Source organism: Oncorhynchus kisutch, linkage group LG2, assembly GCF_002021735.2.
Source record: "Oncorhynchus kisutch isolate 150728-3 linkage group LG2, Okis_V2, whole genome shotgun sequence".
In the NCBI taxonomy this organism is placed as follows: domain Eukaryota; kingdom Metazoa; phylum Chordata; class Actinopteri; order Salmoniformes; family Salmonidae; genus Oncorhynchus; species Oncorhynchus kisutch.
In genome coordinates, this window is record NC_034175.2 from 5,545,298 (window position 1) to 5,573,140 (window position 27,843).

The 27,843-nt window shown below is 45.9% G+C and overlaps 3 protein-coding genes across 7 annotated transcripts; 2 read left to right on the forward strand and 1 right to left on the reverse strand.

Moving 5' to 3' along the window:
* Nucleotides 1-3,725, forward strand: LOC109879296 (isochorismatase domain-containing protein 2). Its single transcript, XM_031785718.1, has 7 exons — nt 1-112; nt 290-387; nt 971-1,095; nt 2,634-2,846; nt 3,022-3,092; nt 3,239-3,356; nt 3,564-3,725. Coding segments are annotated over exons 2-7 (594 nt in total). The 5' UTR covers nt 1-112; nt 290-386; the 3' UTR covers nt 3,630-3,725.
* Nucleotides 3,726-8,660: 4,935 nt separating this feature from the next.
* LOC109887616 (forkhead box protein J3) lies at nt 8,661-10,365 on the forward strand. The gene is made up of 3 exons (XM_031785756.1): nt 8,661-8,844; nt 8,979-9,329; nt 9,832-10,365. Exons 2-3 carry the CDS (start codon nt 8,993-8,995, stop codon nt 9,933-9,935), a joined length of 441 nt encoding a protein of 146 aa, XP_031641616.1. The 5' UTR covers nt 8,661-8,844; nt 8,979-8,992; the 3' UTR covers nt 9,936-10,365.
* Nucleotides 10,366-10,440: 75 nt separating this feature from the next.
* Nucleotides 10,441-27,317, reverse strand: LOC109879270 (epsin-1-like). Of its 5 annotated transcripts, none has more exons than XM_031785736.1 (12): nt 26,849-27,317; nt 23,819-23,921; nt 22,284-22,442; nt 16,779-16,907; nt 16,303-16,423; nt 15,885-16,045; nt 15,540-15,611; nt 14,357-14,440; nt 13,535-13,826; nt 12,821-12,979; nt 12,366-12,599; nt 10,441-12,244 (listed from the first exon to the last, which is right to left on the reverse strand). In XM_031785736.1, the coding sequence occupies exons 2-12, from the start codon at nt 23,885-23,887 to the stop codon at nt 11,787-11,789; spliced, it is 1,938 nt and encodes a 645-aa protein (XP_031641596.1). In that variant the 5' UTR covers nt 23,888-23,921; nt 26,849-27,317; the 3' UTR covers nt 10,441-11,786. The 5 variants fall into 5 exon arrangements, with proteins under 5 accessions (XP_031641596.1, XP_031641600.1, XP_031641605.1 ...); XM_031785740.1 differs by having other exon boundaries at nt 27,241-27,312; XM_031785745.1 differs by having other exon boundaries at nt 27,002-27,233.
* Between the last annotated feature and the right edge of the window lie 526 nt (nt 27,318-27,843).

Genomic DNA, 27,843 nt, shown 5'->3' on the forward strand with positions numbered 1-27,843 from the left:
ATCTCATTCGATTGGTGTATTGGATGTTGGAGCGTTTTAGGGTAATTTGTGAACAGTGGTCGTAGTTGACAGTTGATCACTTGGTTTTTCCATTTATTCGTGAATTGTTGAGGTGCGTTGTCAATGCAATTATCGCTGTCTCTGTTTAGCCAATATATTTTACAGCTTGATCTAGCAATCAATGTCTAATTATATGACAGTCTTGGTCCTTTATTTCACATGCTGAATGTTGGCTGTGTACTGTATGTGTAACCCCGTTTACTCTGTCATAAATCTAAAATGTTCCTAGATTTTGCTAATAAGGAGGGGGTGTCAACTGTCCGGTAGCTGTAGAAAGTTGGACCTTCAAGTTCAACCATTCCACCCGTCGACCCCCCACTATCAACAGTACGTTTGATTCTTTTGCCTTTTCTTTACCAATTTAATGTTTATATAATTTCTTTTGATAGGCATTCCTGGACATGCATTCCTTTAAAGTTGACAAACATTACAGTGAAATATCTAAATCTATGTGAGATACAAGTTCCCTATGAGCATACCCACTGTTTACATTTATTTAACTAGGCAAGGCAGTTAAGAACAAATTCTTATTTTCAATGACAGCCTTGGAACAGTGGGTTAACTGTCTGTTCAGGGGCAGAACAACAGATTTGTACCTTGTCAGCTCAGGGATTTGAACTTGCAACCTTTCAGTTACTAGTCCAACACTCTAACCACTAGGCTACCCTGCCAGCATGACATTGAAATAATTACATGCATTGAATCAATTACATGCATTGAATCCTCTTGTTGTCTCGTCTGTGTCTTGAGTTGAATAAATAAATGTTGAGAGTTGAGAACATGATTTTGCTGTCACAAATGTTTTCTGTCACAGTCCTCTGAATCTGATCCATTGAGCACCCCTTTGATGTAGTACTTCTTCTAGACTCTTCTATTCTCTCCATTCTCTCACTACATATTGCTCTCTCAGTGGCAGGGATTGGCAGACTGTCAACAAAGGGCTCAGTACTCTTACTGTGTGACATGCAGGAGAAGTTCAGACCCAACATCTTCCAGTTCACCAACATTGTCAGCAACGCAGCCAGACTGCTACAGGTACAAACACACACACACACACACACACACACACATATTCATACAGCTCATTACAAATTAAAGTTGTTGCCACCCACATAGCAGCCAATTTTTTATTTAACCTTTATTTAACCAGGTAGGCTAGTTGAGAACAAGTTCTCATTTGCAACTGCGACCTGGCCAAGATAAAGCATAGCAGTGTGAGCAGACAACAAAGAGTTACACATGGAGTAAACAATTAACAAGTCAATAACACAGTAGAAAACAAAGGGGGAGTCTATATACAATGTGTGCAGAAGGCATGAGGAGGTAGGCAAATAATTACAATTTTGCAGATTAACACTGGAGTGATGAATGATCAGATGGTCATGTACAGGTAGAGATATTGGTGTGCAAAAGAGCAGAAAAGTAAATAAATAAAAACAGTATGGGGATGAGGTAGGTGAAAAAGGGTGGGCTATTTACCAATAGACTATGTACAGCTGCAGCGATCGGTTAGCTGCTCAGATAGCTGATGTTTGAAGTTTGTGAGGGAGATAAAAGTCTCCAACTTCAGCGATTTTTGCAATTCGTTCCAGTCACAGGCAGCAGAGTACTGGAACGAAAGGCGGCCAAATGAGGTGTTGGCTTTAGGGATGATCAGTGAGATACACCTGCTGGAGCGCGTGCTACGGATGGGTGTTGCCATTGTGACCAGTGAGCTGAGATAAGGCGGAGCTTTACCTAGCATGGACTTGTAGATGACCTGGAGCCAGTGGGTCTGGCGACGAATATGTAGCGAGGGCCAGCCGACTAGAGCATACAAGTCGCAGTGGTGGGTGGTATAAGGTGCTTTAGTGACAAAACGGATGGCACTGTGATAAACTGCATCCAGTTTGCTGAGTAGAGTGTTGGAAGCCATTTTGTAGATGACATCGCCGAAGTCGAGGATCGGTAGGATAGTCAGTTTTACTAGGGTAAGCTTGGCGGCGTGAGTGAAGGAGGCTTTGTTGCGGAATAGAAAGCCGACTCTTGATTTGATTTTCGATTGGAGATGTTTGATATGAGTCTGGAAGGAGAGTTTGCAGTCTAGCCAGACACCTAGGTACTTATAGACGTCCACATATTCTAGGTCGGAACCATCCAGGGTGGTGATGCTAGTCGGGCATGCGGGTGCAGGCAGCGACCGGTTGAAAAGCATGCATTTGGTTTTACTAGCGTTTAAGAGCAGTTGGAGGCCACGGAAGGAGTGTTGTATGGCATTGAAGCTTGTTTGGAGGTTAGATAGCACAGTGTCCAAAGACGGGCCGAAAGTATATAGAATGGTGTCGTCTGCGTAGAGGTGGATCAGGGAATCGCCCGCAGCAAGAGCAACATCATTGATATACACAGAGAAAAGAGTCGGCCCGAGAATTGAACCCTGTGGCACCCCCATAGAGACTGCCAGAGGACCAGACAGCATGCCCTCCGATTTGACGCACTGAACTCTGTCTGCAAAGTAATTGGTGAACCAGGCAAGGCAGTCATCCGAAAAACAAATTCAATGTGTGTGTGTGTGTGTGTGTGTGTCCACACCCCAGGCAGCCCGTGTTCTGGGCATCCCCCCCATAGTGACAGAGCAGTACCCTAAAGGCCTGGGTCCCACGGTGCCTGAGCTGGGGGCTGGGGACCTGACAGCCCACGCCAAGACCAAGTTCACCATGATGATAGAGCCAGTGGAGAAGGAGCTCAAAGCCCTGGGAGATCCCAAGATAGCCATCCTCTGTGGGATAGAGACACAAGCCTGCATCGCGGTGAGACCACAGGGTCAGATATGACTGGAATTGGTCCCTAAGCTCAGATCTGTGATCAGTTTTTCCCTACCTGAATCTAAGAGCCTTGTTCAGATTGACCCTTGGGAACAAGTTCATAATTAATTGAATTTACTGTAAATAGGGCTCATCTATCTTTTCTTCTCCCACTAATTAGTGCACGACCTTTGACCTGCTGGAGAAGGGTATGGAGGTGCATATCGTGGCTGATGCCGTCTCATCCAGAAGGTACTCCCTACTTCCTCCTGTGTTCCCTACTATTTCTCTTCAATATGACAATACTGTTTTTCTTCAATGACATATGCTCACATTTTCACTGGTTAAACATTTCTGGTGCTGAGAGATTCTTTTCCCTTCTCTATTTCCATCTCCAGTCAGACAGACCGGTTGTTTGCCCTGTCCCGGTTGAGGCAGAGTGGAGCCTTCCTGACCACCACAGAGGCTGTCCTACTACAGCTAGTGCAAGATGCCCAACACCCCAACTTTAGAGAGGTACTGTACCATGTGACCTCCACCTTACAGAACACACACAATGCCTATTGTCTTATCTGTTAGTGTTGTGATTACACTCAGCCTGTTACATGGTAATTACATATGTTATTACACAAGTCGTTACTCTTGTATAAGCCTATGTATTGTAAATAGTGTCCAGCAGTGGATGAATCTGGAATGTTCATGTGATGGTGTTTCCTTCCATAGATCCAGAAGCTGTTGGTCCAGCCGTCCCCTGACACAGCCCTGCTGTCCTTCTTCAGCTCTCTGTAGAGAAGACAAGCTCCTTCTTGTTGTCTGTGAAATCATCTGAAACACTGTGTGAACACAAGTACGGAAATAAACCCATGCTGCTGTTTTCCATGCTGACTGCTGATTGTTGATCATCTTTGAAATGGGGGGTAAATGGAGAAGGGAGCGTATATAGAATCCATTTGATGACATCATATTACTGTTGTGAGTTTTGCTTTGCTCTGTATATTTTTTGTATTTTATTTGATCTATTTCACCTTTATTTAACCAGGTAGGCAAGTTGAGAAGTTCTCATTTACAATTGCGACCTGGCCAAGATAAAGCAAAGCAGTTCGACACATACAACGACACAGAGTTACACATGGAGTAAAACAAACATACAGTCAATAATACAGTAGAAAAATAAGTCTATATACAATGTGAGCAAATGAGGTGAGATAAGGGAGGTAAAGGCAAAAAAAAGGCCAAAACACTGAAATGGTAGATTTGCAGTGGAAAATGTGCAAAGTAGAGATGGAAATAATGGGGTGCAAAGGAGCAAAATAAATAAATACAGTCGGGGAAGAGGTAGTTGTTTGGGCTAAAATATAGATGGGTTATGTGCAGTAATCTGAGCTGCTCTGACAGCTGGAGCTTAAAGCTAGTGAGGGAGATAAGTGTTTCCAGTTTCAGAGATTTTTGTAGTTCGTTCCAGTCATTGGCAGCAGAGAACTGAAAGGAGAGGCGGCTAAAGGAAGAATTGGTTTTGGGGGTGACCAGAGAGATATACCTGCTAGAGCACATGCTACAGGTGGGAGATGCTATGGTGACCAGAGAGATATACCTGCTAGAGCGCATGCTACAGGTGGGAGATGCTATGGTGACCAGAGAGATATACCTGCTAGAGCGCATGCTACAGGTGGGAGATGCTATGGTGACCAGAGAGATATACCTGCTAGAGCGCATGCTACAGGTGGGAGATGCTATGGTGACCAGAGAGATATACCTGCTAGAGCGCATGCTACAGGTGGCAGATGCTATGGTGACCAGAGAGATATACCTGCTAGAGTGCATGCTACAGGTGGGAGATGCTATGGTGACCAGAGAGATATACCTGCTAGAGCGCATGCTACAGGTGGGAGATGCTATGGTGACCAGAGAGATATACCTGCTAGAGCGCATGCTACAGGTGGGAGATGCTATGGTGACCAGAGAGATATACCTGCTAGAGCGCATGCTACAGGTGGGAGATGCTATGGTGACCAGAGAGATATACCTGCTAGAGCGCATGCTGCTGGTAGGCTTACATCTTTCCTACTCCAAATCACATTTTTGTTGTCACTTGCTTGGTAAACAGCAGGTGTAGACTAACAGTGAAATGTTTTCTTGTGGGCCCTTCCCAACAATGCAGAGAGAAAGAAAATAGAAATAGTAGAACAATAATAACAAAAGGTACATAATGAGTAATAATAACTATATACACAGGGTACCAGTACTGAATCCATGTGCAGGAGTACAAGGTAATTGAGGTAAATATGTACATATAGGTAAAGGTAGGGATATAGTGACTAGGCAATGGGATAGATAATAAACAGTAACAGAAGTGTATGTGCTGAGTGAAGAGTTAGTGCAAAAAGGGTCAATGCATATATTCCAGGTAGCTATAGGTTAAGTATTTAGCAGTCTCATAGCCGGGGGTAGAGGCTGTTCAGGGTCCTGTTGGTTTCAGACTTGGTGCATCTGTACTGCTGGCCATACGGTAGCAGAGAGAACAGTCTGACTTGGGAGGCTGGAGTCTTTGACCATATTTAGGGCTTTCCTCTGACACTTCCACTCTACCTTCTACAGTCCACAGGGGAGAGATGAGACAGACGACTAGGTAAAAGTTCATAAATGATCCTATAGACACTGAAATTTTGTCACTTTTGTATTTGAAGGTGTGGTAATCTAATCCTAGAACTGTGGCAACTGTGGCAACTTCCTCAAGCAGACAAGGGGTGTAGACAACCCTTCAGACAACCCTTCAGAGGAGGAGGAACAGAATCTGTGATGTCACAGAGGGGGAGGAGTGGATGACCTCATTCAGGGGCAGACTGAAAGGGAGGGGAAGAAAGAGGGAGAGAAAAAGGAAGCAGTCTGCTATACATTTTTTTTCTCCACACTGAAACTTTCAAAAAGAGAAAAGACTATAAGAAAGCCGGTGAGGATCAACCGATTGGGAATGAGAGCGAGAGATAAAGAAAGAGGGAGGAATAACACTAACCTGACACTGAGTATACTGCACAACTGATGAGAACATCAATTAGTACGTGTTTGAGGCCTTGGGGCCTTCATTGACCAAGGAGGGAGAGGTAAGTCAATCACTCTTGCTTCTAGCTAAACAGAAACCTGTAAACAAACACTTGAAGTGCTAAGACACATAACAAAGTCAGTCTCTATTGTGAGTGTTATAGTTCCATTGAAACACAACATGTGAAATGTAAACAACACCATCTAAAACTGCAGTGCTGACGACAGTATTGCATTACTGTGGTGAGTCTTACTGTAATGTTGTTCTATAGAACTGTTCTTATACATGTTATATTCTACAGCAGGTGGGCACTTCTGTTCCTGGAGGGTTGCAGTGTGTGCAGGCTTTTATTCCAACCCTCAGAGCCCTGACAGAGAGCTAGCATGTCTTCTAACTTGGACTCCAGTCTAACCAGCATAGACTGGCTCCCCCAGCTGGGAATCAGCTCACTGCGATCAGGAAGAGAGAGAGGAGGAGAAGAGGGGGAGAGAAAGAAAGAGAGAGGGAGGGAGAGAAGTGATCTTTCTCCATCCATCCCTGTCCCCTTTCCTTCCTCTGGATCCAAAGCCAAGCCCCCTCACAGCTATGCCACCCTCATCGCCATGGCGATAGGTGCCGCCCCCGGCAGGAAGTTGAGTTTGAATGACATCTACATGTGGATCAGTGACATGTTCCCCTACTACAGCAGATCTGCCAGGGGATGGAAGGTGCAGTAATCAGAAATACTCCAAACTCTCCATGTGCAAACTGTCCAAAGTCCATTATCCAAAATGATTGTGTTACTGCAATACATGTTCATGCTGATTTTGCCTCCCAGAACTCCATCCGCCATAACCTGTCCCTCAATAAATGCTTCCGGAAGGTTCCTCGACCCCAAAGTGACCCTGGGAAGGTGAGTCATTCTAAAAACATTCAAACAGGGCCAGTGAATGTTTCAAACGGCCACAATGTTGCCACGTGAAGACATTAGGGACCAGTGCACTCGGTGATCCACTGTTTTCTGTGAAATACGATACATAGGCTAGAAATAGATAAAAGTATGATATTTCAAAATATACTGAATATATTACAGTTTCATACTTTTTGGTACTTTTGAAGTAATACTTATAAATTGTGAGAACCCTCCACCTCTTGTGTTTCCAGGGTTCCTATTGGATGATGGACGGCTCCTCAGAGCCCAATCCGCTGAGAGGAACCAAGCGTCCGTATCCAGCTGAAGAGGAGGAGGGGTCCATCCAGGTCCCCAATGTCTCAGTGATGCAGGCAGAGAAACAGCATTCACCCCAGACAGACCATTATAGGACTTTAGCATCTCAACAGACAGACCATTATAAGCCTTTAGCATCTCCACAGACAGACCATTATAGGCCTTTAGCATCTCAACAGACAGACCATTATAAGCCTTTAGCATCTCCACAGACAGACCATTATAGGCCTTTAGCATCGCCACAGACAGACCATTATAGGCCTTTAGCATCGCCACAGACAGACCATTATAGGCCTTTAGCATCTCCACAGACAGACCATTATAGGCCTTTAGCATCTCCACAGACAGACCATTATAGGTCTTTAGCATCTCCACAGGAACCGAGTCAACAACTATCCCCCCCACCTTGCAAGGTAGAGTAAGTTCAGTCCCAACAAATAGATAAAGATCATGGGTTTTACAACCAAATAATAAGCTGTTGTTGTCTATCACCTTGGTTCCACAGCAACGGCCACCCTATATGCAGTCCCCTGTCTCCTCTCTCCCTGTCCCCCATGAGACTGTCTCCCCATCTATTGCCTCTGCTACTCTCCCTTCTCTTTCTATCCCTCATTCTCTCCCCTCTCTTTCTGTCCCTCACTCTCTCCCCTCTCTTTCTGTTCCTCATTCTCTCCCCTCTCTTTCTATCCCTCATTCTCTCCCCTCTCTTTCTGTCCCTCACTCTCTCCCCTCTCTTTCTGTCCCTCACTCTCTCCCCTCTATTTCTATCCCTCACTCTCTCCCTTCTCTTTCTGTCCCTCACTCTCTCCCTTCTCTTTCTGTCCATCACTCTCTCCCTTCTCTTTCTATCCCTCACTCTCTCCCCTCTCTTTCTGTCCCTCACTCTCTCCCCTCTCTTTCTGTTCCTCACTCTCTTCCCTCTCTTTCTACCCCTCACTCTCTCCCCTCTCTTTCTGTCCCTCACTCTCTCCCCTCTCTTTCTGTCCCTCACTCTCTCCCCGCTCTTTCTACCTCTCACTCTACTGTCTCCTCTTCTGTCTCCCCTCAAGCTCTCCCTTCTTCTGTTCCCGCTCTCTCTGTTCCCCCTCTCTCTGTTCCCTCTCTTTCTGTCCCATCTCTTTCTGTTGCCCCCACCTACGCCTCGTCACACTCCTGTGATCCCCTTCTCCGTTTCTCCTTCTCTGATCTGAACCTGCCAGACCTCTACACCTCCTTCCAGTCCCTCTGCAGAAGCGTCAGGGAGAGAGTGGCCTCGCAATGTACGTTCTCTCTCACTTTCTAAATGAGTGTTTTTATACATATCTGTCTGTGCTGTCAGAGAATCTGTGTATGTGAATGTTTAACTCTCTCGCTCTCTCTCCCTGTAGCGGACGTGGGTCCATTATTTGTGTTGACCAATGACAGTACCCCACTGCACACCCCAACCCTCCCCCCTCTTTCCCCTCACCCTGTACCCTCTGTAGCGCCCGGGCCTCCTCCTGAGGCAGACAGACTGTCTCACAGCAGTGGTGATTATAACAACTCAACACCTGAACACCTTAGTACTTCATAAACCTATTCAACTGTGCCTGTAGGTTTGTCACTGCACTGTGTGAATATGATACGGTAATTAACTCTTTGACAACCTATACCACCTCTCTCTCTGTTTGTCTCTGTAGTGGTGCCAGCAGACTGGTTCAGTACTACAGACACTCTGAAGGAGAGCTTTAGGGTCGCCAGCAGTCTGGACTGGGCCAACATTGACCTCACTAGCCACCCAGGTCACTTAACAAACTACATGATAATTATAGATCAATGCTACCCATTGTTTCTATTGACAAGAATATTTATCACATTGACAATCTTCCTCTTTCTCCCTGCTATTCGTTTTTCCCCTCCTCCCTCTCTCCTCCAGACCTCCTGGAGAGCATGCGCCAGGCCGAGCTCTGTGATTGGGCACTGGAGCCGACGCTCTTCACTTCGCTCTGTGATTCGTTGAACCGTTTCTTCACTCATAAGGGCCTAATTGGCTCGTCCTCCGGTAACAACTCCCCATTGGCCCATGGTTCCCCTCAATCTCTGCTCCTCCCACCCCTTACTCACAACACCCCCACCCTGGCCACCCTAATCCACCCCTCTCCCCTGGCCTACCCCCCTCTGGTCCCCCCTTCCAGCAGTGGGCAGCCCCCCAGGAGGCCCCTCCACCCCCAAACTCAGGGTGTACAGAGGCCCCACCTGACCCAACCTGGAGCTCCTCAGACCAATGGTGAGACCTCAGCCACAAGACACCTTTGTAAACTATTGACAGTATTTTAGCTCTACAACTTCCAGTACTCAGTAGTGGTGTTTTGGCAAGTGTTTTCATTGCAAAGCCTTTTTTTATACAAGTAATATTTTCTACCAGTGTAAAGCTTTGCTTCACTCAATGGTACATGTTGGGATTATTTAGTCAAATATAGTATCACTCTGATGTAATCAAAAGGCTTCCTCTCCTTGTTGCTTCCTGTTTCCTTGCCTTCCTTGGCCTCATTACCACTAATGTAACAGGGACAGAGCTGGGTTGGTAAGGTAGAAAGTCCACCCCAGTCACATCATGACATCACATAGTGAAGGAGATGAGGAAACAGGTGTTAATAGGGAAGTGAACATTAAACTGCTTTGAAAGGAACTTGAGTTGTACTCCTTGTATTAGTTTGAGGTATGTGCAGTAGTTTCCTTGTCAACAAAGGAGGCTTATGATAGTGTCTTCTCTCCACTCTCTCACACAGCTGGGATCCAACTTCAACCTAAACCCCGTCCCCCTATGAAACATCTCCATAACAACAGCGAGGAGATCCAAGATGACTTTGACTGGGACTCTCTGATCGCTTGACAGAGTGGATTCTGTTTGCCCCACGATTCCATTCAGGAAGTCTACTGGATCAGTGTTGCCTGCCGGCACAGATCTAGGATCAGCTTACACTCCCCAAAACAAACCTGGACCACTGGGAGGAAACATGCAAAACTGAACATAGATCAGTATCTAGGGGAAACTTCCTCCTACTCCGAGGGGCCTCCCATACAAAACACTACACCCTATATTCAGCTGCCTCACCACACACGCTACTCTTGCCAGTGAGGATGGTTATTGGTACATTATGATTGAATACAGTATTGCTATAGTAAAATGGTTGAATGTTTTTTGGTTCCTACTTATTTTCTGCAATTGTATCCCTATCTGGAAGTCTTCACAGAAGCTTCTGGACATGCATATATCCTCCAACTGACAGAAGACTTCATATGTTAATACAATACTATAAAATGAATTATTGTCCCAGTTTCTCCCTGTCCAACAGCATTGGAACATCACACACACAGTACACCGGACAAATGTAATGTAAAGAAACGTACCCTTTGTGGATTTATTTTATTTCTTAAATTTCTTTTACTTCTCAAATGTGAATGTTCACAGTTAACACCACACAAAATGTGACCTTACCCAATAAAAGAGATATTTTAGTTGATATAAAATAACAATCAATTCATCAAACTAAATGAAAAGAAACAGCATGGAGCATGTCATCAAGTCCCCTGTTGTTTAAGTTGGTTCATTCATTGAATTGTCTTTTTAAAAGAAGCATCTGCAGCTCTCCCCCCGTAGGAGCGAGGGTCAGAAAGGAGAGGGTCCAGTCATGTCGAGACACCTGGAGACGAGACATCCCGTATGAAAGAGTGAGAAAGACTCTGATTAATAAAAAACATTTGTGAAATAAAATTGGCAGAAAAATGTGATCCTTATAATACCTCATTTGAAATCCCAACATTACATAGCATTGATACAAGTGACAATTTTTAAAAACAAAAATAATAGATTTGTATCTTGCTGAAATAAGCGAGGACGCAGGATGAATGGAGACAGAGGCACATTCACACACACACACACACACACCCTCTTCCACACAACACATTTACAAAACACATTCCAGCTCTCCTCAACCAATTCAATAGATGCCCTCTTTTGATTTCCATGACAAGACAAAATAAGCATTTGTTTTAAAATGGCATAATGGCGTAATTTTTTTTGTTTATTCATTCCCAGGAGCAGAAAAAAATAGAAATAAATGACATTAAATAAAAAATAGAACAGCTATTGAATGATTGGACTATATTGTGGCTGAAATGTTAATGCCAGCTTTTTCAGTCCAAATCTTGTTCAGGAGTTTTTTTAAATAAAAACCTCCTCTTTTCAGACAAAGAAAGGAAGAGGCAAGTACAGGAATTTGTTTGTGTTTCAGTTTGTTAGTGGCCATGTCCCATCTCTCTCCCCATCTCTGTCAGTGCAATAATACAATATTATATCAGTGTGACATAACTGATGAAGCCTAACTCTCAAACACCCACCCAATAAAAGTGGACTGAAAGAAAGCAAAATGCATTTAAACGAAATAAAAATAAATAAACATCTATTTCCCTCCCGCTACATCCCACTAAAATGAAAGGAACCAAAATATTTGTTGTTGAAATTCATCTGAGCTAGGAGAAAAATACATGGAAATGCTTCTGAAAGAAAATAACAAATTCAGATTTTCTTTAAATATAGAGATGTACACACGTTTCTTATTGGAAACATAAATTGTTTGTGTTGAAGGAGGATCGCTCTGGGGGGGAAGGGGGGGGCAGTAGATGAGCCAGGGGGTGGGGCAGGGCCTGGATTGGGTGTTGAAGAGGGAGTGCCGAAAAGTCCTCAAAGAAGAAAGGGATTGGTGCTGGCGCCCGTCACTCCGGCCCCTCCCACTGCTCCCCCGGCTCCCATCACTCCAGCTGCCCCCGTAGGCCCCCCAAAATTCAGCTGTGGGGGCAGGGTCCCTCCGGGCCCCATGAAGTGAGAGGACCCAGGAGGACCAATGGGCGAGAGCCCGCCGTAGGGGGACATTCCCATGGGGCTCTGCATCATACCCATCCCCAGGCCTGGTGCTCCCATACCCATAGGCCCCAAGCCCATGCCAGGGTATGCCATGGGGTTGGGTGGTACAGGGCTGGTGCGGAGGCTGCTGAGACCCAGTGTGGAGGGCTGTGGGGAGATGGAGGACATGGGGGCGGCCGCGCCAAACGGGTTGGAGGTGGGGGGTGGCGTCGGGGAAACCCCCCTGCTGGAGATTGTGCTGCCCGGGGTGACTGCCATACCAGGGGCTGAAGACGAGGCTGGAGAGGAGAGAATACTTCAATCAATGTACTTTCATTTATTACAAACACAAAGTGCTTAAAAATGTGTGTGTGTAAATGTGTGTGTGTATTTATGTGCTTATGTGTGTGTTATCAGTACCTGTAGTCTGGAGGAAGGGGTTGTGTGTTGAGGAGGAGATTGATGGAGGAGGAGGTTGTTTAGGTTTGGGTTTAGAAGACACCAGTGAGTCCAGGTCCACCAGAGATGCGTTGGGCCCCAGGAACGACTCGGGGGTCTTACGGACAGGAAGTGAAGAGCACAGAGATGTGAGGTCAAAGGGCACCGGAGAACCCGCACTATCGCCCGTTAACTGACCTCGCAGTGCTGGGTGTCCTACAGACCGAGAGACAGAGAGTGAAGGTGAACATGGAGTACTGTATTTATAGTGACTAACCAGATTAGAGACCACAGCATTATACCAGTATTACTGAGGGAGGATGGAATGCAAGACAACTGTGTTTGTGGGTGAATGGGGGGAGGGAGGGGGGGGGTGCTCAATGAGCATCTCATCCACATGGCCTTGCCATTATGTGTCAGTGTGTGTGTGGATGTACCTGTGCCATTAGTGTGTTTGGCGGAGTCGCTCCATGGGTCAGAGGTGATGATGGGGTCAACCCCGTCCCCAGCCCAGGGGTCTATTGGCCCCCCAAAAGAGGAGGTGGTGGAGAGGGGCACAGAGGGGCCCCAGGGGTCGACACTGGGGGGGGTCACAGCTATGGGGGAGGGAGACAGGCAGGGGTTTGGCTCACATACAACACCAGGGTCAGGGTCAATACCATTTCAAGTCAGTCAATTCAAAAGATGAATTGGAATTCCCCATCTAAGATTTCAAAAGTGCCATTTATTTTCAATGAGGATTGTTCATCTCTTGAACTGAACAGGAATGGAATACAACCCTGCACAACATCATACAATATACAGGGAACAAGGAGCTGGGCTGGATCCCAATAGTCCAATTTGGCTTCCTTTCCCCACTTTCTCTCATTTATCTGTACTGCTATTGAAGAGCTGGACACAGACAATCTTTTTACTTGAAAGGAGGTAAGAACGGACAGAGATCTTTTATTGAAACCAGAGATACCCCTGACTGAGATATGGAGGGTCACATTCCAAATGATCTAAACATGCTGGCCATTTGAAGAGTATTGGGAAAATAGACCAAATGTATTGATGTCCAGTGTGTTGAGGTAGGGTTGTGGGACAAGGAGACGGAATGAGGGTAACAGGTGTAGACGAGGCCAGGGGAGTAAAGGTCAGAGGTCACTAACCTGAGGGTCCCCAGGGGTCAACTGAGTTGACTCTTGAGGCTGTTTCTCCCCAGGGGTCTGGCGGGGGGGCTATCGTTGGGGGAGCCGTCCCTCCACTAGCCCACGGGTCTACGCTGGGGGGTGAGGCAGGCGACGAGGCTCCCCAAGGGTCTGCAGGGGCCAGGCCCCAGGGGCCAGAGGCAGAGGGGGCTGGGAGGGGGACTGTGGGAGGGGGTGAGGGGCCGGCAGAGCCCCCAGAGGCAGCAGCAGGAGCCCCCCAGGGGTCCACAGCACTCAGCTCCATTAACGCACTCTGGGAGAGGATAATGCACAGGTTATAACAACACACTGATGTTGAACAGACACCAAGAGTCAATGAGCTCAAGGCTAGAGTAGTCCATCTCTCATACACACAACATGAAAATCAGAGCATACAGTCAGTTAACATACACACTAAACAAATGTTGACACACAGGCAACACACACAGTTGCCTTGATAAAAGCAGAGGATGAAAAAAAATGGATAGATCAACTAGTACTGGGACGGGAGAGAGCGAGGGGTGTTTCTTTCTTGTTTCTCAACCTGTGGTCTGGGGACCGGTCTGTTGATGTCATAGCTTACAGTCAATTACCTGAAAGGGTTCAGAAACCCTTCTGTTGTCAGCCTACACTACCTTCGCTTTCAGTTCTCTCCAATCACAGAATGCACAGGTGAGAGACACAACTACAGCAGGTAACACCAGGAGAGAGAAAGAGGAACTGAGTGGTATTGTCTAAAGAGTGTGTGTAGCCCCCATCCATTCCTCCCCTATGGCTGGCGTACACACACGTCACCAAACACACCTCCTCTGGCTTGGCCTTCTCCATCCTGCTCTCCTCGATGGCCATCTGCAGTCTCAGGTCGTCCCCCCTGCGCAGCCTCTCCTCCTGCCAATCACATACAACTGTGGTGTCATCACCTGCGACAAGCGCTCGGGCAGGCCAGCCCATAGGCACAGATCTAGGATCAGCTTACTAACTCCAAATTGTAGCCAAAGCCATTTGGGGAGAAAATGCTAAACTGACATTAGATCAGTGTCTAGGGAGCAACTTAATTTCACTCCCCCAAGGAAGCACTATCTGACCATGATGCAAAGCTTCAGGAGAGATGCTGCCTTTAGTGGCTGCTCTCAGATCAGCTCCCCTCAACCCAACTTAGGGAGTTGGAAAACATTCTCCCTTCCTTGAGGAAATCAAAAACTGATTCTAGACCAGCCGCTATGGGCAGCTTCCTCTTCTTTCACCTTCTGAAGAAACTGGTCAGGGTCCCAGCCATAGTGGACGTGGACTGTCTGCCAGGGCTCTCTATTCAACCACTGCCTGTATCCAGAAGTGTTCATGGGCAGACAAAACAGTCCTCTTCTTGTGCTTCTGCAAGGAAGTTGACATTCTAGAACGAAGTCGGGGTCCTAGAATTACACTGAGGTTGTATCTATACTTAAGAACTTTATGAGACAAAAGAACATGGGTTGTTTTGACCCAGTTTGTCTTTATGCTAAAGGTAGAGTGTTGTTTTGCCTTAGCCTCTAAACTTCTGAATACTGGTGTTGATTGAATACTGCCCTCCAACTTGCAGAGTGCGGGCACTGGAAGATGCCTTTAATTGAGTGTGTTTAAGTATGTCATAGCGTGTGTAGTTTGAAGCATGCGTTCAGAACAGTCATTTGCAACGGAAGGAAAAAAAGGGAGTAATCACTCATTCAGAAAGGGTTAAATTGAGTCATTCAAATGATGAAGTCTTTGCCATGCATCATTTTACACTGATTAGATCATAGGGGAGATCTTTTTAAAACTACTTCTTTCCTTCTTATATTATTAACCCATTGACATGTGTATGTTTGGAATTAATGAAACAGATCATTCCTATGAATATCATTCATTTTGATTGGGATTAAGACTCGATGGAGTGACTGCCGGCTGGGTAGACAGAAAGGTAGATAGGTAGGTAGATGATGATCGGCCGGTCAGGTGACCTTTGCCCCCTGACCTGTTCTTGTACTTCCTTGCTGAGTGTGAGTGCATAGCGGAGCTCTGCGTCCTCCAGAGGGGCCACAGTAGTCTGGGGGTCAGGGGTCAGAGGGTAAAGGTGAGTGAATGGAAACACACATTGTCCTGGGTTAACCTTGCTATGCCCGGATACTTCTGTTATGGACTATAGTTAAGTGTCACCATATACATGTGTTCTATGTATAGTGGTTGTAGGGTGTACAGTGCATATATTCTATACAAATCAGCCCGTTTATCAAGCCATTGGACCGCAGGTTAACAGTGTGGTTGGCCAGCGGGGGCTCTGCCTACCCTCCACCAGCTCCAGGCTGGCTGTACTGTATACCTGTTCCGCCTCCTCCTTGCTCATGGCCAGGGCCAGCTGCAGCTGCAGGTCCTCCTCACCGGAGCTCTGTGGCCACGCTTGCTCTGGGTCCGCCCCTCCAGAGTGAGAGCCCTGAGACAGCGCTCCACCCCCCAGACCTGGAGCTGAGGGGGCCGAAGAGGCTGGGGGACAGGATGAGGGGAATGGAGAACAGGGAAAGGATGGGAAAGAAAATGTTATAGTTTGCATCTGGGCATAGTTAGAGCTTGGCAGGAACAAAAGCCTGCAAACACCACATGCATCTCTCCAGGATCAGGGAAGCTCTGCATCACAGCAGACAATTTAAAACTACATTTCTGTCTATGGTTTGCTTTTCTCCTCAATCTGTTTCAGATCCCCTGGTGGCTGGTGCAGGCTGGGTAATGTAGTTGTCTCTCACCACTGGTGGTCTGTGCCATCTTCTCTTTGGTCTTGAGGGCATGGATCCTCTCCTCTCGTAGTCTCTCCTCGTCCTTCAGCAGTGTTACCAGCTGTTTGGCCTTCTCCCGCACATTCACCCCCTGACACACACGCAGTTGAATGCACATGAGTACATACAACTCAGTGCATAACCTTCCTAACTACACAGCTGTGTCACTGAATAGTTGATAAATGTCAGTTATTTGCTTGCAAACTAAGTGCTACATTCCTGTTTCAGTCGTTCCATTTCCATCAGTGTTTCCCTGTGACCTGCTATATTGCCATTACCAGCCCATAAACATGTTACTGTTGGCTTTCACTCTGTGTTTGTATAAGAGGTGACAGTGAAAACACTGTAAAGTCCTTCAATGAGAGGCGAGTAGTGATCCCGTACCAGTGTGTGTTTGGGAATGTGTGTACAGTGTGCGTGTGTGTGCGCATGCACGCGCGTCGTACCTGGTCCTTGCCGTCTCTGTCGATGAACTGGAAGTCCTTGAGAGTCTGGACAGCGTAGATGTTCTCTCTGCACTGCTGAGCCACGCGCTCTGAACCCGTCTTTATGAGGTACTCCATGAGAGTCATAGCCTGGAGAACACACAGTACAGTAGAAACCACAGAGATCCTATTAAATTACTGGAGATACTATGTCATAAACCCTCAAAGTTCCAGAACAGGACGAGAATGGCAGCCATAGATGTGGTAAAGAGGTCAATCGAACTCGACCTAAACAAGGGAATTGCCAAGGAAGAGTACAGGAAAGGGCAGTGAAGGAATATCCAGAATCTCCTCATTTCCCCACAGCAGAATTAGCCTACATTTAGGCTATTGTTTATGTGCATTTCACACTATGCTGAGGTAAAAATCAGCGTATAATGCTTGTATGGATACTAACCCCAATACAGGTTCATGTCACCATCACCAAGACAGTTTGCGCTGTTCTGTGAAGGGAGTAGTACACAGCGTTGTACGAGATCTTCAGTTTCTTGGCAATTTCTCAAATGAAATAGCCTTGTTTTCTCAGAACAAGAATAGACTGACGAGTTTCAGAAGAAACGTCTTTGTTTCTGGCCATTTTGAGCCTGTAATCGAACCCACAAATGCTGATGCTCCAGATACTCAACTAGTCTAAAGAAGGCCAGTTTTATTGCTTCTATAATTAGAAACAACAGTTTTCAGCTGTGCTAACATAATTGCAAAAGGGTTTTCTAATGATCAATTAGCCTTTTAAAATGATAAACTTGGATTAGCTAACACAACATGCCATTGGAACACAGGAGTGATGGTTGCTGATAATGGGCCTCTATACACCTACAGTGGGGCAAAAAAGTATTTAGTCAGCCACCAATTGTGCAAGTTCTCCCACTTAAAAAGATGAGAGGCCTGTAATTTTCATCATAGGTACACTTCAACTATGACAGACAAAATGAGAAAAAAATCACATTGTAGGATTTTTTATGAATTTATTTGCAAATTATGGTGGAAAATAAGTATTTGGTCAATAGCAAAGGTTTCTCAATACTTTGTTAAATACCCTTTGTTGGCAATAACAGAGGTCAAACGTTTTCTGTAAGTCTTCACAAGGTTTTCACACATTGTTGCTGGTATTTTGGCCCATTCCTCCATGCAGATCTGCTCTAGAGCAGTGATGTTTTGGGGCTGTTGCTGGGAAACACTGACTTTCAACTCCCTCCAAAGATTTTCTATGGGGTTGAGATCTGGAGACTGGCTAGGCCACTCCAGGACCTTGAAATGCTTCTTACGAAGCCATTCCTTCGTTGCCCGGGCAGTGTTTTTGGGATCATTGTCATGCTGAAAGACCCAGCCACGTTTTATATTTAATGCCCTTGCTGATGGAAGGAGGTTTTCACTCAAAATCTCACGATACATGGCCCCATTCATTCTTTCCTTTACACGGATCAGTCGTCCTGGTCCCTTTGCAGAAAAACAGCCCAAAAACATGTTTCCACCCCCATGCTTCACAGTAGGTATGGTGTTCTTTGGATGCAAGTCAGCATTCTTTGTCCTCCAAACACAACGAGTTGAGTTTTTACCAAAAAGTTATATTTTGGTTTCATCTGACCATATGACATTCTCCCAATCTTCTTCTGGATCATCCAAATGCTCTCTAGCAAACTTCCGACGGGCCTGGACATGTACTGGCTTAAGCAGGGGGACACATCTGGCACTGCAGGATTTGAGTCCCTGGCAGCATAGTGTGTTACTGATGGTAGGCTTTGTTACTTTGGTCCCAGATCTCTGCAGGTCATTCACTAGGTCCCCCCGTGTGGTTCAGGGATTTTTGCTCACCGTTCTTGTGATCATTTTGACCCCACGGGTTGAGATCTTGCGTGGAGCCCCAGATCGAGGGAGATTATCAGTGGTCTTGTATGTCTTCCATTTCCTAATAATTGCTCCCACAGTTGATTTCTTCAAACCAAGCTGCTTACCTATTGCAGATTCAGTCTTCCCAGCCTGGTGCAGGTCTACAATTTTGTTTCTGGTGTCCTTTGACAGCTCTTTGGTCTTTTCCATAGTGGAGTTTGGAGTGTGACTGTTTGAGGTTGTGGACAGGTGTCTTTTATACTGATAACAAGTTCAAACAGGGGCCATTAATACAGGTAACGAGTGGAGGACAGAGGAGCCTCTTAAAGAAGAAGGTCTGTGAGAGCCAAAAATCTTGTTTGTTTGCAGGTGACCAAATACTTATTTTCCACCATAATTTGCAAATAAATTCATAAAGAAATCCTACAATGTGATTTCTTTTCTAATTTTGTCTATCATAATTGAAGTGTACCTATGATGAAAATTACAGGCCTCTCATCTTTTTAAGTGGGAGAACTTGCACATTTGGTGGCTGACTAAATACTTTTTTGCCCCACTGTATATATCTAGAAAAAAAATTAGGAGACCACTGCAAAATTATCAGTTTCTCTGGTTTTACTATTTCTAGGTATGTGTTTGGGTAAAATGGAAATTTTTGTTTTATTCAATAAACTACTGACAACATTTCTCCCAAATTCCAAATAAAAATATTGTAATTTAGAGCATTTATTTGCAGAAAATGACAACTGGTCAAAATAACAAAAGATGCAGTGTTGTCAGACCTCGAGTAATGCAAAGAAAACAAGTTCATATTCATTTTTAAACAACACAATACTAATGTTTTAACTTAGGAAGAGTTCAGAAATCAATATTTATAGGAATAACCCTGATTTTCAATCACAGCTTTCATGAGTCTTGGCATGCTAGCCACCAGACTTTCACATTGATGTTGGGTGACATTATGCCACTCCTGGCGCAAAAATTCAAGCAGCTCATCTTTGTTTGATGGCTTGTGGCCATCCATCTTCCTCTTGATCACATTCCAGAGGTTTTCAATGGGGTTCAGGTCTGGAGATTGGGCTGGCCATGACAGGGTCTTGATCTGGTGGTCCTCCATCTACACCTTGATTGACCTGGCTGTGTGGCATGGAGCATTGTCCTGCTGGAAAAACCAATCCTCAGAGTTGGGGAACATTGTCAGAGCAGAAAGAAGCAAGTTTACTTCCAGGACAACCTTGTAAGTGGCTTGATTCATCCGTCCTTCACAAAGACAAATCTGCCCGATTCCAGCCTTGCTGAAGCACCCCAGATCGTCACTGATCCTGCATCAAATTTCACAGTGGGTGCGAGACACTGTGGCTTGTAGGCCTCTCCAGGTCTCGCACCCACTGTGAAATTTGGTGGAGGATCTGCTAGAGCTGCCCCGGCCAACTCGAAGTGCTGTTATTGTGAAGTGGAAACGTCTAGGGGCAACAACGGCTCAGCCATGAAGTGGTAGGCCACACAAGCATACAGAACGGGACCCCCCGAGTGCTGAAGCGTGTAGTGTGAACAAAAAAAAAAACAAGTCTGTCCACAGTTGCAACACTCACTACAGAGTTCCAAAATGCCTCTGGAAGCATCGTCTGCACAATAACTGTTTGTCGGGAGCTTGATGAAATGGATTTTCAAGGCAGAGCAGACGCACACAAGCCTAAGATCACCATGTGCAATGCCAAGCATCGGTTGGAGTGGTGTAAAGCTCACCGCCATTGGACTCTGGGGCAGTGGAAACATGTTCTCTGGAGTGATGAATCATGCTTCACCATCTGACAGTCCGACAGACGAATCTGGGTTTGGGAAGATGCCATGAGAACGCTACCTGCCCCAATGCATAGTGCCAACTGTCAAGTTTGTTGGGGATGGAATAATGATCCAGGGCTGTTTTCATGGTTCGGGCAAGGCCCCTTAGTTCCAGTGAAGGGAAATCTTAACACTACAGCATACAATGACATTCTAGGCAATTCTGTGTTTCCAACTTCGTGGCAACAGTTTGGGAAGGCCCTGTCCCATTTCGAGATCGAAATTGCCTGAACCCATCTGGACAAGAGGAATACCTATGTGAGAATGCTGTTCATCGACTACAGCTCAGCATTTAACACCATAGTACCCTCCAAACTCGTCCTCAAGCTCAAGACCCTGGGTATCGACCCCGCCCTGTGCAACTGGGTCCTGGACTTCCTGACGGGCCACCCCCAGGCATGAAGGTAGGTAACAACATCTCCACCCCGCTGATCCTCAACATTGGGGCCCCACAAGGGTGTGTTCTCAGCCCTCTCCTGTACTCCCTGTTCATCCAACTCAATCATCAAGTTTGCAGACGACACTACAGTGATAGGCTTGATTACCAACAACGACGAGACGGCCTACAGGGAGAAGGTGAGGGCCCTCGGAGTGTGGTGTCAGGTAAATAACCTTACACTCAATGTCAACTAAACAAGGGAGATGATTGTGGACTTTACACTTGTGTGTAGAAGGTAGTTGTTGTGAAATTGTTAGGTTAGATTACTCGTTGGATATCAATGCATTGTAGGAACTAGAAGCACAAGCATTTCGCTACACTCGCATTAACATCTGCTAACCATGTGTATGTGACAAATAACATTTTATTTGATATTAATGGCCATGATTTTGGAATGGGATGTTCGACAAGCAGGTGTCCAGATACTTTTGGTCATGTAGTGTAGCTATGCTACCAGTTTATATGAGTTAGCATTTAGCAGTCAACTTCTTCTAAAGCTGAAAAGGAACTACATCTAAATGCAGTGAAAACAGCCAAATGGGACTTAAGTAACCACATTGTGGGGATGTTACAATATATCAACCATGACAGATTTGACAATATCCACTTTGTTTGATCAGATTGGTTGAACGTTTGCCAATCCGGCATCCTTATTCTATCCCCCAGTCTGCGTTCCATTGACCTCTTTAACGCGTCTATGGCAGTTCATTTGAAAAATTCATGGAATCATTAATTCCACTGAAACTGACTGGCTAGCTAACAAGCATAATGTGCACGATATCTTATCACTGGCTGACCTATTCACTGGACAAAATGACAGATATTTTATACTGTCATATGAAGCCTTAGGTCACAGATAGAACAATGAGACAGATATTTCACCGGATGTATAAATATGAAGCATCTGTTTGGCATTTCCACTCACTACCAAATATGGTAGTGAGAGGAAGCCCTGTGGCCGGCAGTGGATGGAACGAGATGGATTTTGGCAGACATTCTGCACATTTTTTCATCGATAAAACTATTTATCTGAATACAGTTCTCTTCCCAAAACTAAAATGTTACCTCATGCTAGAAAATATGCAAATGCATGCTAGAACACGCCAATACGATCTCGCTAGATCGTGCTTGGCTCTGCAGACCTCCTTGCTTGTTCTGCCCACTATGACTCATTTGTTCCCATTTGAAATGACAGGCTGTGCTCTATCTTGGTTTAGTTATACAAATCTTTGGTCATGTCCATTCTAGTATTCTAATTCCTATGTCCACACATACAACAGTGAGCAGACAAACAAGACAGACAGACTACGTCACCCATTGTTTGCTCAATCTTGAACAGATCTCTCTCACTCACTCACCTTGTAGACGTGTCTCCAGTTCTTGCCGTGGTCGTTGAGTCGTTTCCACACCATGCTCATGATCTCAGAGAAGGCCACTACATTGTAGGTCAGGTCTGCAATCTCTGACATTAGAGAGCTGCTGGGGCCCCATGGGTCATTGGACGTCGCTTCCCGCACCTGGAGACAAGGGGGAGAGAAGAGATACCAGGGACGGGGGGGGGGGGGGGGGGGGGACAGAGAGAGACCAGGGACCGGGGGGGGGGGGGGGGAGAGAAGAGATACCAGGGACGGGGACAGAGAGAGACCAGGGACAGGGGGGGGGGGAGAGGGAAGAGGGAAGAGAGAGACCAGGGACAGGGGGGGGGGGGAGGGGGAAGAGAGAGACCAGGGACGGGGGGGGGGGGGGGGGGGGGGGAGAGGGAAGAGAGAGACCAGGGACAGGGGGGGGGAGAGGGAAGAGAGAGGGACAGGGGGGGGGGGAGAGGGAAGAGAGAGACCAGGGACAGGGGGGGGGGGGGAGAGGGAAGAGAGAGACCAGGGACAGGGGGGGGGGGGGGGAGAGGGAAGAGAGAGACCAGGGACGGGGGGGGGGGGGGAAAGAGAGAGACCAGGGACAGGGGGGGGGGGGGGGGGGAAGAGAGAGACCAGGGACAGGAGGGGGGGGGGGGGGAGAGACCAGGGACGTTTTTTTTTTTTAACTAGGCAAGTCAGTTAAGAACAAATTCTTATTTACAATGACGGCCTACAGGGGAACAGTGGGTTAACTGTTCAGGGGTAGAAGGACAGATTTGTACCTTGTCAGCTCGGTAATTCGATCGAGCAACCTTTCGGTTACTTGCCCAACGCTCTAACCACTAGGCTACCTGACACCCCAAAAGCACTCAACATTGAACAATCTAAGGTGTGATTTATTGATCAATGAATTGATTAATCAACTGGTAGTTTATATCAAGACAACAGACTTCATTCCCTTGGCAAGCTCAAGCCAACAAAATATATTACGATACAAAGCTCCCGACTAAACATGTAAAAACAGACAAAACAATTATGCAAAGTACTTTAATCAAATGAACCCCCTGATAAGTCCACAGCCGTGATCGTAGGTCACCTTAACTGATCATCTCTTCTACTCTCTGGGGTGTGGAGATGATGTGATGATAAACAGGCTGGACAGAACCATCATGATGAATGGATAACATGACTACATTAACCCAGATAGGGAGAGGTGGAGATACAGGGAGTACACAGTGGAATGTATTCTTTGGTAAGTACCAATAGTTAAGAGTAGTTAAGACAGAAATAAGGGAGGAGAGGAAGAAAGAGTTGGAGAGGGAGGAAGCAGAGGCGGGGAAGACTGAGGTGAGATGGCCTTGAACGATGTGGTGAGGAAGGGAGGAAGCAGAGGCGGGGAAGACTGAGGTGAGATGGCCTTGAACGAAGTGGTGAGGAAGGGAGGAAGAGGACAATGGGTAACAGAAGAATAAAAAAATTGAGGTGCGAGGAGAAAAGTGGTCGGAGAGGAAGAGAGAAAATAGGGAAGAGGACGAGCGAACCTTGATCTCTGCCTCCGAGAAGTTGTGGACAATGTTCTTCACTTGTCGCCGTAGCGATGAGGTCGACATGGCAACCGTCTGGCTGTCGGTTTCCACGGAAAATCTGCCCCACACAGAGAAAGAGAGGGCTTGTAAAACAGTTAATACAATACAACACAAAACAAATAGCAGCCAGGGCAAAGTGTACAGTGAGTTAATACACAGAGAGAGGAGAGGAGCCAAACTCTGAGGAGAAGAAACAAGTAGACAAAAAGAAAAGCAGCAACAGAGAAAGAGACATCAAGAGAGAGAGACATCGAGAGAGAGACATCGAGAGAGAGAGAGACATCGAGAGAGAGAGAGACATCGAGAGAGAGAGACATCGAGAGAGAGAGAGACATCGAGAGACATCGACATCGAGAGACATCGAGAGACATCGAGAGACATCGAGAGAGAGAGACATCAAGAGAGAGAGACATCAAGAGAGAGAGACATCAAGAGAGAGAGACATCAAGAGAGAGAGACATCAAGAGAGAGAGACATCAAGAGAGAGAGACATCAAGAGAGAGAGACATCAAGAGAGAGAGACATCAAGAGAGAGAGACATCAAGCGAGAGACACATCAAGAGGGAGGGAGAGAGACATCGAGAGACAGGGAGAGAGACACACATCAAGAGAGACACACAGAGAGTGAGAGAGAGAGATCAGAGAGAGGGATCGAGAGAGACAGAGAGAGGGATCGAGAGAGAGGGAGAGAGACAGAGAGAGAGGGAGAGAGACAGAGAGAGAGGGAGAGAGACAGAGAGAGAGGGAGAGAGACAGAGAGAGAGGGAGAGAGACAGAGAGAGAGAGGGAGAGAGACAGAGAGAGAGGGAGAGAGACAGAGAGAGAGGGAGAGAGACAGAGAGAGAGGGAGAGAGACAGAGAGAGAGGGAGAGAGACATCAGAGAGAGAGGGAGAGAGACAGAGAGAGACAGAGAGAGAGGGAGAGAGGACATCAGAGAGAGAGAGAGACATCAGAGAGAGAGGGAGAGAGACAGAGAGAGAGAGAGAGACATCAGAGAGAGGGAGAGAGAGCTCGAGAGAGAGAGACATCAGAGAGAGGGAGAGAGAGCTCGAGAGAGAGAGACATCAGAGAGAGGGAGAGAGAGCTCGAGAGAGACATCAGAGAGAGGGAGAGAGAGCTCGAGAGAGACATCAGAGAGAGACATCAGAGAGAGAGACATCAGAGAGAGATATCAGAGAGACAAGATGAATAGGCAAACATTGTGTGAAAGAGAAATGAAACCAGCAATCAATTTTAGTGGACATAGTGCTCCTTTATGTCAACAGAGAGAGAAAGGCAGCACACACACACACACACCTGTTACAAACACAACATAAGCCAGGCAGGGTTTAATTGGAATTATGCACAGTGTTTTGGGCAGGGGTGCAGCAGACTTGATGTTCTTGTCCACACATACAGTTCCAGGACAGGCATGGTTGACATCTATGAAAAACTCCCAGGCCCCTACTTTATATTGATTCACTTTCACTATCTGACACACTTAATGCTGTCAGATGGCCATGGCATGCAGGCTTGAATAGTGTCACTATTTTGACGCCATTGAACTGTTAGTACTCTGTGAACTGTTTAACAATGCTGTGGCATGAATAATCTTAGTGGGTTTCATTCACTTCTCTTTTTGACCTGGACTGTTGGAGCACGGAGCTTAAGAATTTCACTGTGCCCTGCAATTACATCTGCGAGCCTGTGTATGTGACTAACAAACTCATCTAATATGTAGGTACAGCATATTCCTATATGATTTAACTGTCTTCTCTGACAGAATTGTTCCAGTGCTGCTGAATGACCCTAACAGTGTGGCCGAGCAGACTAATAAGGAGTGGAAGACGACAGGTTGTACAGTACTAATAGGTTGCATAACACAGAGAGATAACCATTCCTGAAGTCAGTTTAGAGATTACTGGAGCAACGTTCCAAAGTTCATACAAGGCATCTACCAAGACCGAATGTAGATAAGGGACAAATGTAGATAAGGGACAAGCTTAGCCCAAATCTCTCACAATTCAACACATCAACAGGGTGCAGGCCACTTCTATGTAAATTGTGGAAGAGATCTGAAATTCCAATTCAAGAATTGAGAAATACAACAAAAAAAAAGTGATATTTCCTTGAAACAGACATATCCTGTGCTGAATTTAAAATTGCAATGACCTCAACCCTACACATCATAATGTGGAGCACTGCATTAGCTACGCTCCTTATCAACAGTTGAACTTGACGGTACAATAACATAGCTACATGCTACAGGACAGGAGACGTCCGGGTGTTGTATGTAGCTATGTCATTGTACTGTCAAGTTCTACTGTTGATAAGGAGCTTATCTAACGCCATTTAAATATTCAGGACAGCTTACAGTGGAATAAGTATCAGAACTTCATTGGTTTCACTGACACTAGACATACAATGTGCATTCAATGGCAGATACATTATTAGCAATCAAATCCCAACATGCAATACACATGCAACTAGCTATCTGAAGCCAGACAAACTTGGCTAGTTGGCTGAGTCTAATATAAGCTAACTACCAAACTGTTGAATTAGCTAGCAAGCTTAAAGTTATGGCGCTACCAACCCATATTTGTGCTAACGTCAGAAAAACAAGGGCAGCGTAACGATCATGACAATGTCAGAGACACTGTGGCCACTACGCTCGTTCCCACTTGCTAGTCGCTATCAGACAGTCACACACCCTCCTGAGCCAGAGACCCCCACCCAGTTAGCATGCTAACCAGTTATCATCTCTCACAGCAGTCTACACAGCAATTCAACACTAATGCAAACATTACAACAGGAAATGCTTGACACTACTACTGTCAAAGAACAAAATGGGAAGTGTAACGAACTTGGTTGGCAACCTTAGAAGGTCATCCAAACCAGATAAAAGGGAACACTAACTAATTAGTTAGCTAGCTATAGGCTGGCTAACGTTAGCTATCTGGTACCACCATCCCAGCTATCAGCTGGAAAACGTTAGCTTTACTTACCGTTAACTCCCCTTCTCCTTGGCTTTCTCAGTAGCGATCAATTTTAACGTTTTACAATTGTGTTGGGGGTTAAGGGGAAAGCGTGAGAGAAAAACCCGACTAACTAAATATAGGTATTCCTGTCACGACACTGAATGAATCATTGCTATTTACCTAGCTAGGTAGCTGAAGTAGCCAACGGCATAAAACAGATGAGATAACGTTGAACCCTGTTGCTAGCAGTTCAAGTGGCAACAGAATAGGAGTGGTATTTATGATCTGATCGAGTGACACCACCATCCTTAACATAAAACTGATGGTTATGGAACGTTCACTCTGTCAATATTACTTATAACATTTAATAACTGTTGACAATTTACCATACTTAACATCTAAATTAAGTCTATACTGACCCTGTTGTAGCTCGAATGGTACAAGGAGATGGCGGAACTTCCGGTTCCGTTCCCGAATACAGGAAAGACCGCACCCCTTTGCACGCTCCCATCATTTAATATTTATGAACTGGTTCGAGGCTACACAGTCATTATGGATGAAATATTTTAAATTGAATCTAAATTCTAACCTATTTCATTGTCTGGATGAGAATGTAGCGCTATTTATCACACTTGTAAATAAGCTTTATACTGTAACATAATGTCAAACTGACCCTTGATATTGATTGTTTTGTATGCAGGAACATGTGGAGCCTATAAAAGCACCCGTCAGACCTCTATAATTGTACCTGAAGTTGAGTGTTGGTTGAGAATGTGTGGCGTCGGTTGAGAATGTGTGGCGTCGGTTGAGAATATGTGGCGTCGGTTGAGAATGTGTGGCGTCGGTTGAGAATGTGTGGCGTCGGTTGAGAATGTGTGGCGTCGGTTGAGAATGTGTGGCGTCGGTTGAGAATGTGTGGCGTCGGTTGAGAATGTGTGGCGTCGGTTGAGAATGTGTGGCGTCGGTTGAGAATGTGTGGCGTCGGTTGAGAATGTGTGGCGTCGGTTGAGAATATGTGGCGT

Excerpts from the sequence above, each read along its gene's own strand:
- LOC109887616 (XM_031785756.1), top strand. The coding sequence starts at position 8,993 with ATGCGCCAGGCCGAGCTCTGTGATTGGGCACTGGAGCCGACGCTCTTC. Across the intron at positions 9,330-9,831 it reads TGGAGCTCCTCAGACCAATG|CTGGGATCCAACTTCAACCT; the intron begins GTGAGACCTCAG and ends TCTCTCACACAG.
- LOC109879296 (XM_031785718.1), top strand. Across the intron at positions 2,847-3,021 it reads AGACACAAGCCTGCATCGCG|TGCACGACCTTTGACCTGCT; the intron begins GTGAGACCACAG and ends CCCACTAATTAG. Across the intron at positions 3,357-3,563 it reads AACACCCCAACTTTAGAGAG|ATCCAGAAGCTGTTGGTCCA; the intron begins GTACTGTACCAT and ends TTCCTTCCATAG.
- LOC109879270 (XM_031785736.1), bottom strand. The coding sequence starts at position 23,887 with ATGTCGACCTCATCGCTACGGCGACAAGTGAAGAACATTGTCCACAAC. Across the intron at positions 22,443-23,818 it reads TCTCGGAGGCAGAGATCAAG|GTGCGGGAAGCGACGTCCAA; the intron begins GTTCGCTCGTCC and ends CCTTGTCTCCAG. Across the intron at positions 16,424-16,778 it reads ACAGAGACGGCAAGGACCAG|GGGGTGAATGTGCGGGAGAA; the intron begins GTACGACGCGCG and ends CGTGTGTGTCAG.